The sequence below is a fragment of the Triturus cristatus genome, chromosome 4_2 (assembly GCF_964204655.1).
Source record: "Triturus cristatus chromosome 4_2, aTriCri1.1, whole genome shotgun sequence".
In the NCBI taxonomy this organism is placed as follows: domain Eukaryota; kingdom Metazoa; phylum Chordata; class Amphibia; order Caudata; family Salamandridae; genus Triturus; species Triturus cristatus.
This window is the reverse complement of record NC_140586.1, coordinates 495,762,433-495,778,179: the sequence shown is the minus strand read 5'-3', so window position 1 is coordinate 495,778,179 and position 15,747 is coordinate 495,762,433. Positions and strand designations below refer to the sequence as shown.

At 45.7% G+C, this 15,747-nt stretch overlaps 1 protein-coding gene across 1 annotated transcript in view; it reads right to left on the bottom strand.

Annotated features, from left to right (window-relative positions):
- COL24A1 (collagen type XXIV alpha 1 chain) overlaps positions 1-15,747 on the bottom strand; it is an 826,732-nt gene that overhangs the window by 61,388 nt on the left and 749,597 nt on the right. Inside the window, exon 48 of the mRNA XM_085602067.1 lies at positions 2,827-2,934. Coding sequence (XP_085458193.1) covers positions 2,827-2,934 — 108 coding nt within the window. The remainder of the gene's footprint in view (positions 1-2,826; positions 2,935-15,747) is intronic.

Sequence of the window (15,747 nt, the reverse complement as noted above, 5' to 3'; positions counted from 1 at the left end):
TGTTGGATGATGACAAGGATTTATCTGCAGATCAAATCTTGGAGGAGTAATGGTAACAGAAGATCCAACAAAGTGGGAGAAAGAGGCTCAGAGTTATTCACTGGCCTCAACAAAGAGTGCAGAACAGTCACTAAGAGGGTCATTAGTATAGCGGGCGGATCCCCACCGCCCGTATGGCGGTGGCGATCTGCCCGCTAAAAACCTCCACCCCCTGCAAATTTCCCCCGCCACATTACCATGGCAGGGGGGACCCCGGTGGACAGGAAGATTGCCCGCCGGTTTTCTGCCGGTAGGCAATCCGCCCGATTGCCTACCGGGCGGAAAAGCAGTTTATATGGTGGTGGTGTCTGGTAGACACCGCCATCCATATTACTATGCAGGCGGAGACCTGCCTTTCCGTGGCGGCAATGGAAAGGCAGGTGATTTTTGACATTGGGGGCCCGTAGCGGGCCCCCTGGGATTGTGGGGGGTGCACATGGGGGTACCCATGGTACCCCCCTGCATTTCAATGTACAACGTGGCAGGCACCGCACGGTGCCTGTCACGTTGTGCATTAAAAGGCACAGGCTGCCTTTGGGGCATTGCGGCGGGCGGTGCTCTCTACACCACCCGCCGCAATGTTGCAGATGCGCCATGCACCCGCCAGTGTGACGTGCGCATGCTAATCAGGAGTGCGAGACCACCGCACCCTCAGCGGGCGGTCCCGTTTCCCGAGGGTATGGCGGGCGGACAAAATGAGGCCCTAAGTGTCCAAAATGACAAAGGTGCATAGCGGGCACTAACAGAGTTATAGTAGGGTCGGGGTTTTCTCGCCAGCCAGGGGCTACTGTACAGGATGTATGATCCTTGAAGGAAGGTCTAGTAAAAAGGATTTATTGAAGGCAGAAGAAGGTTGTGGCTTGGGTTTTGAAAGTGCGATAGTGAATGTACGACTAGAGTGCACTGGAAGAGCTAGAGTGAGGGAATAACCCAGAATGTGGACGTGGCAAACTGAGTGCAATGACACGGAGAGGGAGCAACCAATATAGGATCAGAGTGACTTGAGAGTGGACTAAATTGAGGAGAAAAAACAGAATGCCATTTCCTGGTATGACCTACAAGAAAATTTAAATGTGGTTTGGAGAAAACTACGTGGGCTGTGGTGACCACCTCTTGGATAAAAACTTAGAAGGAGAAGTTGGGGAGTGACCAACAGGATAGGGAGGTTATGATGTGATGTAAGGGAGTGGGCTTTGGGTATGATATATTATATAAGATATATTAAAAGACTCGATGATGGACATAGCTGGACTTTGGAAGAGGAAGTTGTGTTTTGAAGCATATGGCCAAACTTTTGTTGGTGGGTGAAGCAGGTATAAACACTGAACACTGAAATATATTCAGCTCAGTACCAGAATATGTGTGAAGAGTCAGCCTTCCTGGCTGACAATATATGGAATAAAACACTACACAAACCAACTTAGGTAAAGTGCGGGTCTTTGCCAAAAATACGAACATATAAACAAAAGGATTGGTCAGAAATGAATTTCAACCCGTTCAATTACTTTCTTAATGAAAGTTAGTAATTATATGATCTCCTGGTGTTAGCATTCAACCAAATGTTTAGGATATCAAAGTGGACCGAAACGAAAACTACTCAACTTTTATTTTTTTAAGGACGTTAGCTCGTTTGGACTTATATTTAGAAAAATATATACATTGTCGAAACTGTAAATGGATCTTGCACATTTAGTTTATTAGTTTCTGAAAAAAACAATTCTTCCATGAAATCTGCACTTTTATTTCAATGTAAACCCATTCAGGTTGTTGAGACTTTATCCACTCCAGGCAACTTTTCTGTCACCTCAATATATGTTTTTAGGAAAGTACATTTAGCCAGTGCTTAATTTGAGCCGGAGCTTTCCGGGGCTGAGCACTGGCACTTAATTGGTTTCCGGTGCTCGGCACCGGCACCTAATTGTCAACACCACACTTAGGGCAGTCTGCCACAAGGTGGCGCTGCTCATGTAATTTAGAGATGAGCAGTATAATAGTTGTTTAGGGAAACAACATACATTGCAAAAATTACTAATACCTGCCTCCCCAGCCATTCCTTTAACTTTGGGGACCTGGAATAATCTGAACTGTCACATTTACATACGAGAGAGATGGTAAGTACTAGTTTTGGTAGAGATGACAGGGGGGATGGGTGGTGCAAGCTGCAGTGGCCACCTGGTCAGAGCCCTAGCACTTAATATTTTACAAATAAAGCACTGCATTTAGCTTTTTAAACAAAAGGTTAATTTCATTTTCATTTATTAAGATATAAATACGAAAGAAGTTTCTTTTCAAAGTTCCATCGCATTTTCTTTTTTTCTCAAAGGTATAATAAATACCCCATGAATGTGCGTGTATACTGTAAGAGTTCTATACATCACAATAACCATGAGGTGAGGGGTCGAGGCATGGCAGAGCTATGGATAAGAAGGTGACTGATTATTCCGCCCACTTTCCGAAGTTCAAAAGTCATATGAAGGCACATTAGGCCCAGTCATATCTTCATCAGCTTGTTGCACAGCTTAGAATATCTTGATATTGGCTCCTGGCTCTGCCAATTTTCTACACTTTGTACATTTTCAACAGTCTAACTGCAGAAATATACATGAACAGATCAGAGAAATGACAATCGCATGTGCATAAACTAAACTTTATAATATAAGCCATAGAAGACAGTTGTAGTCAATAGATACAATAATTACTTTAATGGCACAATGATCCCAGCATGGGAGTTTGATTAGTATGAACTGGTTATATTTTACAAGCCAATGCCACCAATCTTTGAGATACCTTTGTTCCTGGTGCGCCCGGGCTTCCTCGCGTGCCCGGCAATCCTTTCTCTCCAATCGAGCCTGGGTATCCTGCCAACCCCAACAAACCGGGACTGCCCTTTTCACCCTAAACAGTAGGGAGCAAATCAGTGAGTCATTATCATGACAGGGTAGGATATGAAAATGGCGGACACAAATACAAGCTGTACTCAAGCTTAGGCTGATTTAGAGGTGATTGTTAACCGGTGATGTGTGATGCAGGTGATACTTCTGCTTTCCCCCAAGAAATGTGTCCCCGTCCGGCGTACCTCACTGGGGTGGCAGTGGAGTTTGTAACTGGAATGACCTCTTAGAAGAGACCTGCTCAATAGCAATATTATAACCAACTACGCTGGTGGCTTTTGACGATACCCTGATGTCGTTCACTCCCATGTCCCAACGTGCTCACCGATGCAGAAACCGAGTTGAGGCACAGAGTTATAGAGGTTTCTTCACTACTGCGTGGCGGGTTCATTATGCATATCATGTTTTTCTGCCTTGTCTGTCATGCAAAGCTGCCTCTTAGTTTAAATGAGTGATGTTTGCCTTTGTTTCTTAATCCTATAAAACATCTTTATCTGCAATGCTTCACAGGTTATTCCTACAGTACACTTACTAAAGTACCTAGCACGTGTGCACTGAACACCATTCAGATATGCCTTAAATGGCTAAAATGTACCACAATGCCGTTCAATAGTAACAAAGCCTCCTACGGAATACATTTAACTGAACACAGTACAAACAGTGCAGCTGAGACATGCCATATGGTTGAATGTCAACAGGTTTACAACAGCACTTACCACGAAATAAGAACACCCACAAACGTCCAAAATAACATATTAGAAAGAACATCCCACACACATCCTGGACTCCCCAGATAGCACTTCTTAGCTGGACACCAGCATGAACACAAAAGCATTCACACATTATCTCCACACACCATCATATAACAGTGCACATCTAAATAGAACTCTAACTGCCAACCCAACACAGTCTAGAGAAGCCAGCTGATGGATATCAGGGTTCCTCACCACCACCCATCACCCAGATGGTTTTATTTTTCAGACACCTTCCAGGGACTCTGCAAGACAATAACCCTATTACTGTGAAGGATCTTTGGCTTTACCTCTGGCTAGAGTGAACACATTTCTAACACATCTAATTATCAATAAAAAAAAGTACAATATTGTCATACTCCTCACAACTCCAAACTTAGGTCTGTTATCAAGTTGGTGAAGAATGGGCAACAAAATACCCAATCTGATTGGCGCTGCTTGGCCATATCACCGGCAGAGTGGGCATCATACAACACATGTCATATCTATAGTGGGACCATTTAAGCTTATTGTAATAGTTAACATTGGTATTTAAGCTATTTGCTCTCTCTCTTTCTGTCTCCGCATAAGTCACATTATCAGAATTCAATGATAATCAGATCTAGGCTTGGTCCTCATCTACCGCTACATCCAAGACTACCTGTGGCCCGAGGGAGGGGATGGTGGGAATCTGCAGCCGGGATTGGCAGAACATAATAAGGAACCAGCTCCACAGCACAGTGCAGTGGAGATCTCTATGTAGGAATGGAAGATCTCCTAACTCACCAGATACGGGGGCTTCGGATTTAGCACTGGGGGAATTCTAAAAGAGGGAGGCACCTCACTGGCTAACATAAGATCCCATTCCAGAAATCGTAAAAACAACAGAGATGTTTCCCGATGATCTGAAATATCAACACACAATGCCAGGGGTTATGTAAACAGTATGAAGGGAGAAGGAATGCCTTATGGCCTTTTCCGAGCCAAAGAGACGTCAACCACCTGTGAACATCTTCCTTTGCTACGTTATATTGAAAGTACACTTACTCGATCATCCTATGCCCTTGCTTTCTATTTTGCTAATGCCTTGGTTTACTTCAAGTCAGGATATTGTTGCTTTGTCTCCCTCACTGAAGAGAGTTTCCTTTCATCGAATGGTTCATCAGTACAGGTCACAGTTCCCAGGTTGCAGTCCATTGAGGTTAGTGAAATTTAAGTGCCATGTTTCAGTGGATGGTAGAAGCGAAGAAACCGGTTTTGGAGCGAGAGTGAAGGTATGTTTCAGTGGATGGAGAGAGAGTAAAGGTATGTTTCAATGGATGGTAGAAGCACAGAAACTGGTTTTGGAGCGAGAGTAAAGGTATGTTTCAGTGGATGGTAGAAGCACAGAAACCGGTTTTGGAGCGAGGGTGAAGGTATGTTTCAGTGGATGGAGAGAGAGTAAAGGTATGTTTCAGTGAATGGAGAGAGAGTAAAGGTATGTTTCAATGGATGGTAGAAGCACAGAAACCGGTTTTGGAGCGAGAGTAAAGGTATGTTTCAGTGGATGGTAGAAGCACAGAAACCGGTTTTGGAGTGAGAGTAAAGGTATGTTTCAGTGGATGGTAGAAGCACAGAAACCGGTTTTGGAGCGAGGGTGAAGGTATGTTTCAGTGGATGGAGAGAGAGTAAAGGTATCTTTCAGTGGATGGAGAGAGAGTAAAGGTATCTTTCAGTGGATGAAGAGAGAGTAAAGGTATGTTTCAATGGATGGTAGAAGCACAGAAACCGGTTTTGGAGCGAGAGTAAAGGTATGTTTCAGTGGATGGTAGAAGCACAGAAACCGGTTTTGGAGCGAGGGTGAAGGTATGTTTCAGTGGATGGAGAGAGAGTAAAGGTATCTTTCAGTGGATGGAGAGAGAGTAAAGGTATGTTTCAATGGATGGTAGAAGCACAGAAACCGGTTTTGGAGCGAGAGTAAAGGTATGTTTCAGTGGATGGTAGAAGCACAGAAACCGGTTTTGGAGCGAGAGTGAAGGTACCTTTCAATGGATGGTAAAAGCAAAGAAACCAGTCTTGGAGCGAGAGTGAAGGTATGTTTCAGTGGATTGTAGAAGCACAGAAACCAGTTTTGCAGCGAGAGTGAAGGTATGTTTCAGTGGATGGAGAGAGAGTAACACTATGTTTCAGTGGATGGTAGAAGCACAGAAACCGGTTTTGGAGCGAGAGTGAAGGTATGTTTCAGTGGATGGTAGAAGCACAGAAACCGGTTTTGGAGCGAGAGTAAAGGTATGTTTCAGTGGATGGTAGAAGCACAGAAACCGGTTTTGGAGCGAGGGTGAAGGTATGTTTCAGTGGATGGAGAGAGAGTAAAGGTATGTTTCAGTGGATGGAGAGAGAGTAAAGGTATGTTTCAATGGATGGTAGAAGCACAGAAACCGGTTTTGGAGCGAGAGTAAAGGTATGTTTCAGTGGGTGGTAGAAGCACAGAAACCGGTTTTGGAGCGAGGGTGAAGGTATGTTTCAATGGATGGTAGAAGCACAGAAACCGGTTTTGGAGCGAGAGTAAAGGTATGTTTCAGTGGATGGTAGAAGCACAGAAACCTGTTTTGGAGCGAGAGTGAAGGTATGTTTCAGTGGATGGAGAGAGAGTAAAGGTATCTTTCAGTGGATGGAGAGAGAGTAAAGGTATGTTTCAATGGATGGTAGAAGCACAGAAACTGGTTTTGGAGCGAGAGTAAAGGTATGTTTCAGTGGATGGTAGAAGCACAGAAACCGGTTTTGGAGCGAGGGTGAAGGTATGTTTCAGTGGATGGAGAGAGAGTAAAGGTATGTTTCAGTGGATGGAGAGAGAGTAAAGGTATGTTTCAATGGATGGTAGAAGCACAGAAACCGGTTTTGGAGCGAGAGTAAAGGTATGTTTCAGTGGATGGTAGAAGCACAGAAACCGGTTTTGGAGCGAGGGTGAAGGTATGTTTCAATGGATGGTAGAAGCACAGAAACCGGTTTTGGAGCGAGAGTAAAGGTATGTTTCAGTGGATGGTAGAAGCACAGAAACCTGTTTTGGAGCGAGAGTGAAGGTATGTTTCAGTGGATGGAGAGAGAGTAAAGGTATCTTTCAGTGGATGGAGAGAGAGTAAAGGTATGTTTCAATGGATGGTAGAAGCACAGAAACTGGTTTTGGAGCGAGAGTAAAGGTATGTTTCAGTGGATGGTAGAAGCACAGAAACCGGTTTTGGAGCGAGGGTGAAGGTATGTTTCAGTGGATGGAGAGAGAGTAAAGGTATCTTTCAGTGGATGGAGAGAGAGTAAAGGTATGTTTCAATGGATGGTAGAAGCACAGAAACCGGTTTTGGAGCGAGAGTAAAGGTATGTTTCAGTGGATGGTAGAAGCACAGAAACCGGTTTTGGAGCGAGAGTGAAGGTACCTTTCAATGGATGGTAAAAGCAAAGAAACCAGTCTTGGAGCGAGAGTGAAGGTATGTTTCAGTGGATTGTAGAAGCACAGAAACCAGTTTTGCAGCGAGAGTGAAGGTATGTTTCAGTGGATGGAGAGAGAGTAACACTATGTTTCAGTGGATGGTAGAAGCACAGAAACCGGTTTTGGAGCGAGAGTGAAGGTATGTTTCAGTGGATGGTAGAAGCACAGAAACCGGTTTTGGAGCGAGACTAAAGCTATTTCCCCATTTTCAGGTCCTATAGTGCTGTGACTTCTTTGTGGTCATCCCCAAGAACCAAAACTGCAGGTACTTGTTTCTGGAGGTGGAAGGACAAGTGGCAAGAGGGCCTTTGGTTTGCTCTGCGTAAATCATAGTGCCGTGACACAGATAAGTTAAGGAATCATTATTAGGCAAACATGTTCCTCAATATCGCCTAATCATGATGACAATAATCTGAATAGCGCACAAGGGAGTGCCAAAAGGCAGGATCTCGTTTTAAGTGCAGCCTGAAAAGTAGAATATTAATTTTGCGTTTTGAGAATAAAGGAAGACATAAAATGTTATATTTCCGCATTTATTTAACTGATAAACACGCACTCATACATTAATATCTATCTTGTGTTAGGCAATTAAGCAGCCAAATATAACAAAACACTACACCGACAGGTAAGTTTTATTATTATATACATATATCTGTTAACATATGCTTGCATTTACGGAAATGTAATCCTATGTTTTACAACTCTCCATGATGTCTATCTGCTCAGTTGTTGGACTAGGATGTATCCAGAACAGCACGGAGATTCACTCACAAAAAGCACAATTTTCTGTATTTTTCCACTTTTAAAAATAAATAAATGAAGACAGGAAACACATTGTTTTCTACCTGTTTTTATGAGTAAAAATCTGTAAAAACTGAAAACTGGGAGTCTTAAATATAATGTGTCATTTTTTTACGTGCTTCTGAGAGCTGAAAACTCCTCAACTGGCACTCTATGACTCAAGCGGAGACAGTCTGATGCTGGCGCTTATGGTGGGAGACGTGCGCACCTTGTGGAGCAGAAGACTACTGTATCTTTTCTTGACCCCTGGAAGTCCATAGTGCTATGTTTACAGAGGCAGAAAGGACTCAAGGCCAGCAGAGTTCAAAATATTTGATGGGTCACCGGATCTTTGAAGTTAAACTTGAGCAAAGCCTACTTTACATGAGTCAGCTTCAAAAAAGTTGGATCAGTGCACAACCCACCTTATTTTGTGCAGTGCGCATGCCACAGTGTATTTTCAATGCTCCTGAAAACATTAGGTGTAACAATACTAAATGTCCGAAAGGAATGCTAGGCACTAATTTATTATCTAGAAGCTCCCCACCAGTGCTGCTGAATGCCATGGGTTGTCAACTACTAAGGTTGCTTAAGCCTGATTTCACAATAAGCCTCTTTCTTTCACCACTCAAAATTTCCTGCCCCTCTATTTCACTCTTGCATGTTCTTTTCCATCCTTTCTTTTTCCCTTTGTCTATTTTCTTGTCTTTCTTGTCCTCCATTGTATGCCTCTCGTTTTTGCCCAGGGTCCAAGTCTTATGAAGAAAAATAAGTTCCCTGTCCCCAGAAGTGATTGCTCGTTGCAACCAATTGCAACCACGGCACACATGAAACTGGGTAGATGGAGGGCTGACATGAATATTGAAGATCAGTCTAAGAGCTTCATCTCCATTGTGATGAAGGATTGATGTTGTGTAACTAAAATTCAAAATTGAATAAAGGTGGCCTGGAAGCTTGTGCCATACTTCTGTACATGTCAGGGGAAATTGTTCTGCTGCATATACTGTAGGTATGGTTGTACAGAACCTTTCAGTGCTGCATATGCTGTAGGTTTGCATGTACAGCACCTTGCACTGCTGCATATGCTGTAGGTGTGGGTGTACAGAACCCTGCATTGCTGCATATGCTGAAGTTGTCGGTGTGTGGAACCTTGCACTGCTCCATATCCTGTAGGTGAGGCTGTACCGAACCTTGCACTGCTGCATATGCTGTAGATGTGTGTGTACAGAAACTTACACTGCTGCATATGCTGTAGGTGTGTGCGTGCACAGAACCTTGCACTGCTGCATATACTGTAGGTAGCCGTGTACAGAACCTTGCACTGCTGCACATGCTGTAGGTGAAGCTGTACGGAACCTTGCACTGCTGCATATGCTGTAGGTGTATGTGTACAGAACCTTGCACTGCTGCATATGCTGTTGGTGTGGGTGTACAGAACCTTGCACTGCTGCATATGCTGTTGGTGTGGGTGTACAGAACCTTGCACTGCTGCATATGCTGTAGATGAGTCTGTACGGAACCTTGCACAGCTGCATATGCTGTAGGTGTATGTGTACAGAACCTTGCACTGCTCCATATGCTGTAGGTGTGGGTGTACTGAACCTTGCACTGCTGCATATGCTGAAGTTGTGGGTGTATGGAACCCTGCACTGCTGCATATCCTGTAGGTGAGGCTGTACAGAACCTTGCACTGCTGAATATGCTGTAGGTGTGCGTGTACAGAAACTTGCACTGCTACATATGCTGTAGGTGTGCATTTATGGAACATTGCACTGCTGCATATACTGTAGGTATGGTTGTACAGAACCGAGCACTGCTGCATATGCTGTAGGTATGGTTTTACGGAACCTTGCCCTGCTGCATGTGCTGTAGGTGTGGGTGTACGGAACCTTTCACTGCTGCATAGGCTGTAGGTATGGTTTTATGGAACCTTGCACTGCTGCATATGCTGTAGATATGGATTTACGGAACCTTGCCCTGCTGCATGTGCTGTTGGTGTGCGTGTACAGAACCTTGCACTGCTGCATATGCCATAGGTGTCCGTGTACAGAACCATGTACTGCTGCATATGCTGTAGGTGTGGCTCTACGGAGCCTTGCACTGCTGCATATGTTGTAGGTGTGGGTGTACAGAACCTTGCACTACTTCATATGCTGTAGTTGTGGGTGTACGGAACCTTGCACTGCTGCATATGCTGTAGACATGGTTGTACAGAACCTTGCACTGCTGCATATGCAGTAGGTGTGCGTGTACAGAACCTTGCACTGCTGCATATACTGTAGGAATGGGTGTACGGAACATTGCACTGCTGCATGTGCTGTAGGTGTCCGTGCACAGAACCTTGCACTGCTCTATATGCTGTAGGTGAGGCTGTATGGAACCTTGCACTGCTACATATGCTGTAAGTGTGCATGTACGGAACCTGGCACTGCTGCATATGCTGTAGGTGTGCATGTACAGAATCTTGCACTGCTGCATATGCTGTAGGTGTGCGTGCACAGAATCTTGCACTGCTGCATGTACGGTAGGTATGTGTTTATAGACCCTTGCACTGCTGCATATGCTGTAGGAGTGCGGGAACGGAACCTTGCACTGCTGCATAAGCTGTACGTGTGCGTGAATGGAACCTTGCACTGCTGCATATGCTTCAGGTGTGCATGTACGGAACCTTGCACTGCTGCATATGCTGTAGGTGTGCATGTACAGAACCTTGCACTGCTGCATATGCAGGGAACCTTGCACTGCTGCATATGCTGTAGATGTGCATGTACAGAAACTTGCACTGCTGCATATGCTGTAGGTGTGCGTTTATGGAACTTTGCACTGTTGCATATGCTGTAGGTGTGGCTGCACGAAAACTTGCACTGCTGCTTATGCTGTAGTTGTGGGTGTACAGAACCTTGCACTGCTGCATATGGTGTAGGTGTGCGTTTACGGAACCTTGCACTGCTGCATATGCAGTAGGTGTTTGTGAACGGAACCTTGTAATGTTACATATGGTGTAGGTGTGGGTGTACGGAACATTGCACTGCTGCATATGCTGTAGGTGTGCGTGCACAGAATCTTGCACTGCTGCATGTGCTGTAGGTGTGCGTTTACAGAACCTTGAACTGGTGCATATGCTGCAGATGTGCATGTACAGAATCTTGCACTGCTGCATATGCTGTAGGTGTGCGTTTACGGAACCTTGCACTGCTGCATATGCTCTAGGTGTGCCTGTATGGTACATTGCACTGCTGCATATGCTGTAGGTATGTTTGTACAGAATCTTGCACTGCTGCATGTGCTGTAGGTGTGCGTTTACAGAACCTTGCACTGCTGCATATGCTGTAGGTGTGCGTTTACGGAACCTTGCACTGCTGCATACGCTGTAGGTGTTTGTGTACAGAACCTTGGACTGCTGCATATGTTGTAGGTGTGTGTGTATGAAAACTTGCACTGCTGCATATGCTGTAGGTATGTTTGTACAGAACCTTGCACTGCTGCATATGCTGTAGGTGTGTGTGTATGGAACCTTGCACTGCTGCATATGCTGTAGGTATGTTTGTACAGAACCTTGCACTGCTGCATATGCTGTGGGTGGGCATGTACAGAACTTTGCACTGCTCCATTTGCTGTAGGTGTGCATTTACAGAACCTTGCTCTGCTGCACATGCTGTAGGTGTGGCTGTACGGAACCTTGCACTGCTGCATGTGCTGAAGGTGTGGGTGTACGGAACCATTCAATGCCGCATATCCTGTAGCTGAGGCTGTACGGAACCTTGCACTGCTGCATATGCTGTAGGTGTGAGTGTACAGAATCTTGCACTGCGCCATATGCTGTAGGTGTGCATGTACAGAATCTTGCACTTCTGCATATGCTGTCGCTGTGCGCGTATGGAACATTGCATTGCTACATATACTGTAGGTATGGTTGTACAGAACCTTGCACTGCTGCATATGCTGTAGGTGTGGCTGCACGAAAACTTGCACTGCTGCTTATGCTGTAGTTGTGGGTGTACGGAACCTTGCACTGCTGCATATGCTGTCGGTGTGGGTGTACACAACCTTGCACCGCTGCATATGCTGTAGGTGTGCGTTTACGGAACCTTGCACTGCTGCATATGCAGTAGGTGTTTGTGAACGGAACCTTGTAATGTTACATATGGTGTAGGTGTGGGTGTACGGAACATTGCACTGCTGCATATGCTGTAGGTGTGCGTGCACAGAATCTTGCACTGCTGTATGTGCTGTAGGTGTGCGTTTACAGAACCTTGAACTGGTGCATATGCTGCAGATGTGCATATACAGAATCTTGCACTGCTGCATATGCTGTAGGTGTGCGTTTACGGAACCTTGCACTGCTGCATATGCTCTAGGTGTGCCTGTATGGTACATTGCACTGCTGCATATGCTGTAGGTATGTTTGTACAGAATCTTGCACTGCTGCATGTGCTGTAGGTGTGCGTTTACAGAACCTTGCACTGCTGCATATGCTGTAGGTGTGCGTTTACGGAACCATGCACTGCTGCATACGCTGTAGGTGTTTGTGTACAGAACCTTGCACTGCTGCATATGTTGTAGGTGTGTGTGTATGGAAACTTGCACTGCTGCATATGCTGTAGGTATGTTTGTACAGAACCTTGCACTTCTGCATATGCTGTAGGTGTGTGTGTATGGAACCTTGCACTGCTGCATATGCTGTAGGTATATTTGTACAGAACCTTGCACTGCTGCATATGCTGTAGGTGGGCATGTACAGAACTTTGCACTGCTGCATATGCTGTAGGTGTGCATTTACAGAACCTTGCACTGCTGCACATGCTGTTGGTGTGGGTGTATGGAACCTTTCAATGCCGCATATCCTGTAGCTGAGGCTGTACGGAACCTTGCACTGCTGCATATGCTGTAGGTGTGAGTGTACAGAATCTTGCACTGCGCCATATGCTGTAGGTGTGCATGTACAGAATCTTGCACTTCTGCATATGCTGTTGCTGTGCGCGTATGGAACATTGCATTGCTACATATACTGTAGGTATGGTTGTACAGAACCTTGCACTACTGCATATGCTGTAGGTGTGCGTGTACAGAACCTTGCACATCTGCATATGCTGTATGTGTGCATGTACAGAACCTTCCACTGCTGCACATGCTGTAGGTGTGGCAGTACGGAACCTTGCACTGCTGCATGTGCTGAAGGTGTGGGTGTACGGAACCATTCAATGCCGCATATCCTGTAGCTGAGGCTGTACGGAACCTTGCACTGCTGCATATGCTGTAGGTGTGAGTGTACAGAATCTTGCACTGCGCCATATGCTGTAGGTGTGCATGTACAGAATCTTGCACTTCTGCATATGCTGTCGCTGTGCGCGTATGGAACATTGCATTGCTACATATACTGTAGGTATGGTTGTACAGAACCTTGCACTGCTGCATATGCTGTAGGTGTGGCTGCACGAAAACTTGCACTGCTGCTTATGCTGTAGTTGTGGGTGTACGAAACCTTGCACTGCTGCATATGCTGTCGGTGTGGGTGTACACAACCTTGCACCGCTGCATATGCTGTAGGTGTGCGTTTACGGAACCTTGCACTGCTGCATATGCAGTAGGTGTTTGTGAACGGAACCTTGTAATGTTACATATGGTGTAGGTGTGGGTGTACGGAACATTGCACTGCTGCATATGCTGTAGGTGTGCGTGCACAGAATCTTGCACTGCTGCATGTGCTGTAGGTGTGCGTTTACAGAACCTTGAACTGGTGCATATGCTGCAGATGTGCATATACAGAATCTTGCACTGCTGCATATGCTGTAGGTGTGCCTGTATGGTACATTGCACTGCTGCATATGCTGTAGGTATGTTTGTACAGAATCTTGCACTGCTGCATGTGCTGTAGGTGTGCGTTTACAGAACCTTGCACTGCTGCATATGCTGTAGGTGTGCGTTTACGGAACCTTGCACTGCTGCATACGCTGTAGGTGTTTGTGTACAGAACCTTGCACTGCTGCATATGTTGTAGGTGTGTGTGTATGGAAACTTGCACTGCTGCATATGCTGTAGGTATGTTTGTACAGAACCTTGCACTTCTGCATATGCTGTAGGTGTGTGTGTATGGAACCTTGCACTGCTGCATATGCTGTAGGTATATTTGTACAGAACCTTGCACTGCTGCATATGCTGTAGGTGGGCATGTACAGAACTTTGCACTGCTGCATATGCTGTAGGTGTGCATTTACAGAACCTTGCACTGCTGCACATGCTGTAGGTGTGGTTGTACGGAACCTTGCACTGCTGCATGTGCTGAAGGTGTGGGTGTACGGAACCTTTCAATGCCGCATATCCTGTAGCTGAGGCTGTACGGAACCTTGCACTGCTGCATATGCTGTAGGTGTGAGTGTACAGAATCTTGCACTGCGCCATATGCTGTAGGTGTGCATGTACAGAATCTTGCACTTCTGCATATGCTGTTGCTGTGCGCGTATGGAACATTGCATTGCTACATATACTGTAGGTATGGTTGTACAGAACCTTGCACTACTGCATATGCTGTAGGTGTGCATGTACAGAACCTTGCACATCTGCATATGCTGTATGTGTGCATGTACAGAACCTTCCACTGCTGCACATGCTGTAGGTGTGGCAGTACGGAACCTTGCACTGCTGCATATGCTGTAGGTGTGGTTTTAAGGATCCTTGCACTGTTGCGTATACTGCAGGTATGCGTGTAAAGAACCTTGCTCTGCTGCATATGCTGTAGGTGAGCGTGCATGGAACCTTGTACTGCTGCATAAGCTGTAGGTGTGCATGTATGGAACCTTTCACTGCTGCATATCCTGTAGGTGTGGGTGTATGGAACCTTGCACTGATGTATATCCTGTAGGTGTGCATGTACAGAATCTTGCACTACTGCATATGCTGTAGATGTGTAGGTACGGAACCTTGCACTGCTGCAAATGATGTAGGTTTGAATGTACAGCACCTTGCACTGCTGCATATGCTGTAGGTGAGGGTGTACGGAACCCTGCATTGCTGCATATGCTGAAGTTGTGGGTGCGTGGAACCTTGCACTGCTCCATATCCTGTAGGTGAGGCTGTAGATAACCTTGCACTGCTGCAGATGCTGTAGGTGTGTATGTACAGAAACTTGCACTGCTGCGTATGCTGTAGGTGTGCGTGCACAGAACCTTGCACTGCTGCATATACTGTAGGTAGGCGTGTACAGAACCTTGCACTGCTGCACATGCTGTAGGTGAAGCTGTATAGAACCTGGCACTGCTGCATATGCTGTAGGTGTGTGTGTGTACAGAACCTTGCACTGCTGCATATGCTGTTGGTGTGGGTGTACAGAACCTTGCACTGCTGCATATGCTGTAGGTGAGTCTGTATGGAACCTTGCACTGCTGCATATGCTGTAGGTATATGTGTACAGAGCCTTGCACTGCCCCATATGCTGTAGGTGTGGGTGTATGGAACCTTGCACTGCTGCATATCCTGTAGGTGAGGCTGTACAGAACCTTGAACTGCTGAATATGCTGTAGGTGTGCGTGTACAGAAACTTGCAGTGCTACATATGCTGTAGGTGTGCGTGTACAGAATCCTGCACTACTGCATATGTTGTAGGTGTGTGTGTATGGAACATTACGCTGCTGCATATACTCTAGGTATGGTTGTATAGAACCGTGCACTGCTGCATATGCTGTAGGTATGGTTTTACGGAACCTTGCACTGCTGCATATGCTGTAGGTATGGTTTTACAGAACCTTGCCCTGCTGTAGGTGAGCGTGTACAGAACCTTGCACTGCTGCATATGCTGTAGGTGTGCGTGTACCGAACCTTGCACTGCTGCATATACTGTAGGTATGGGTGT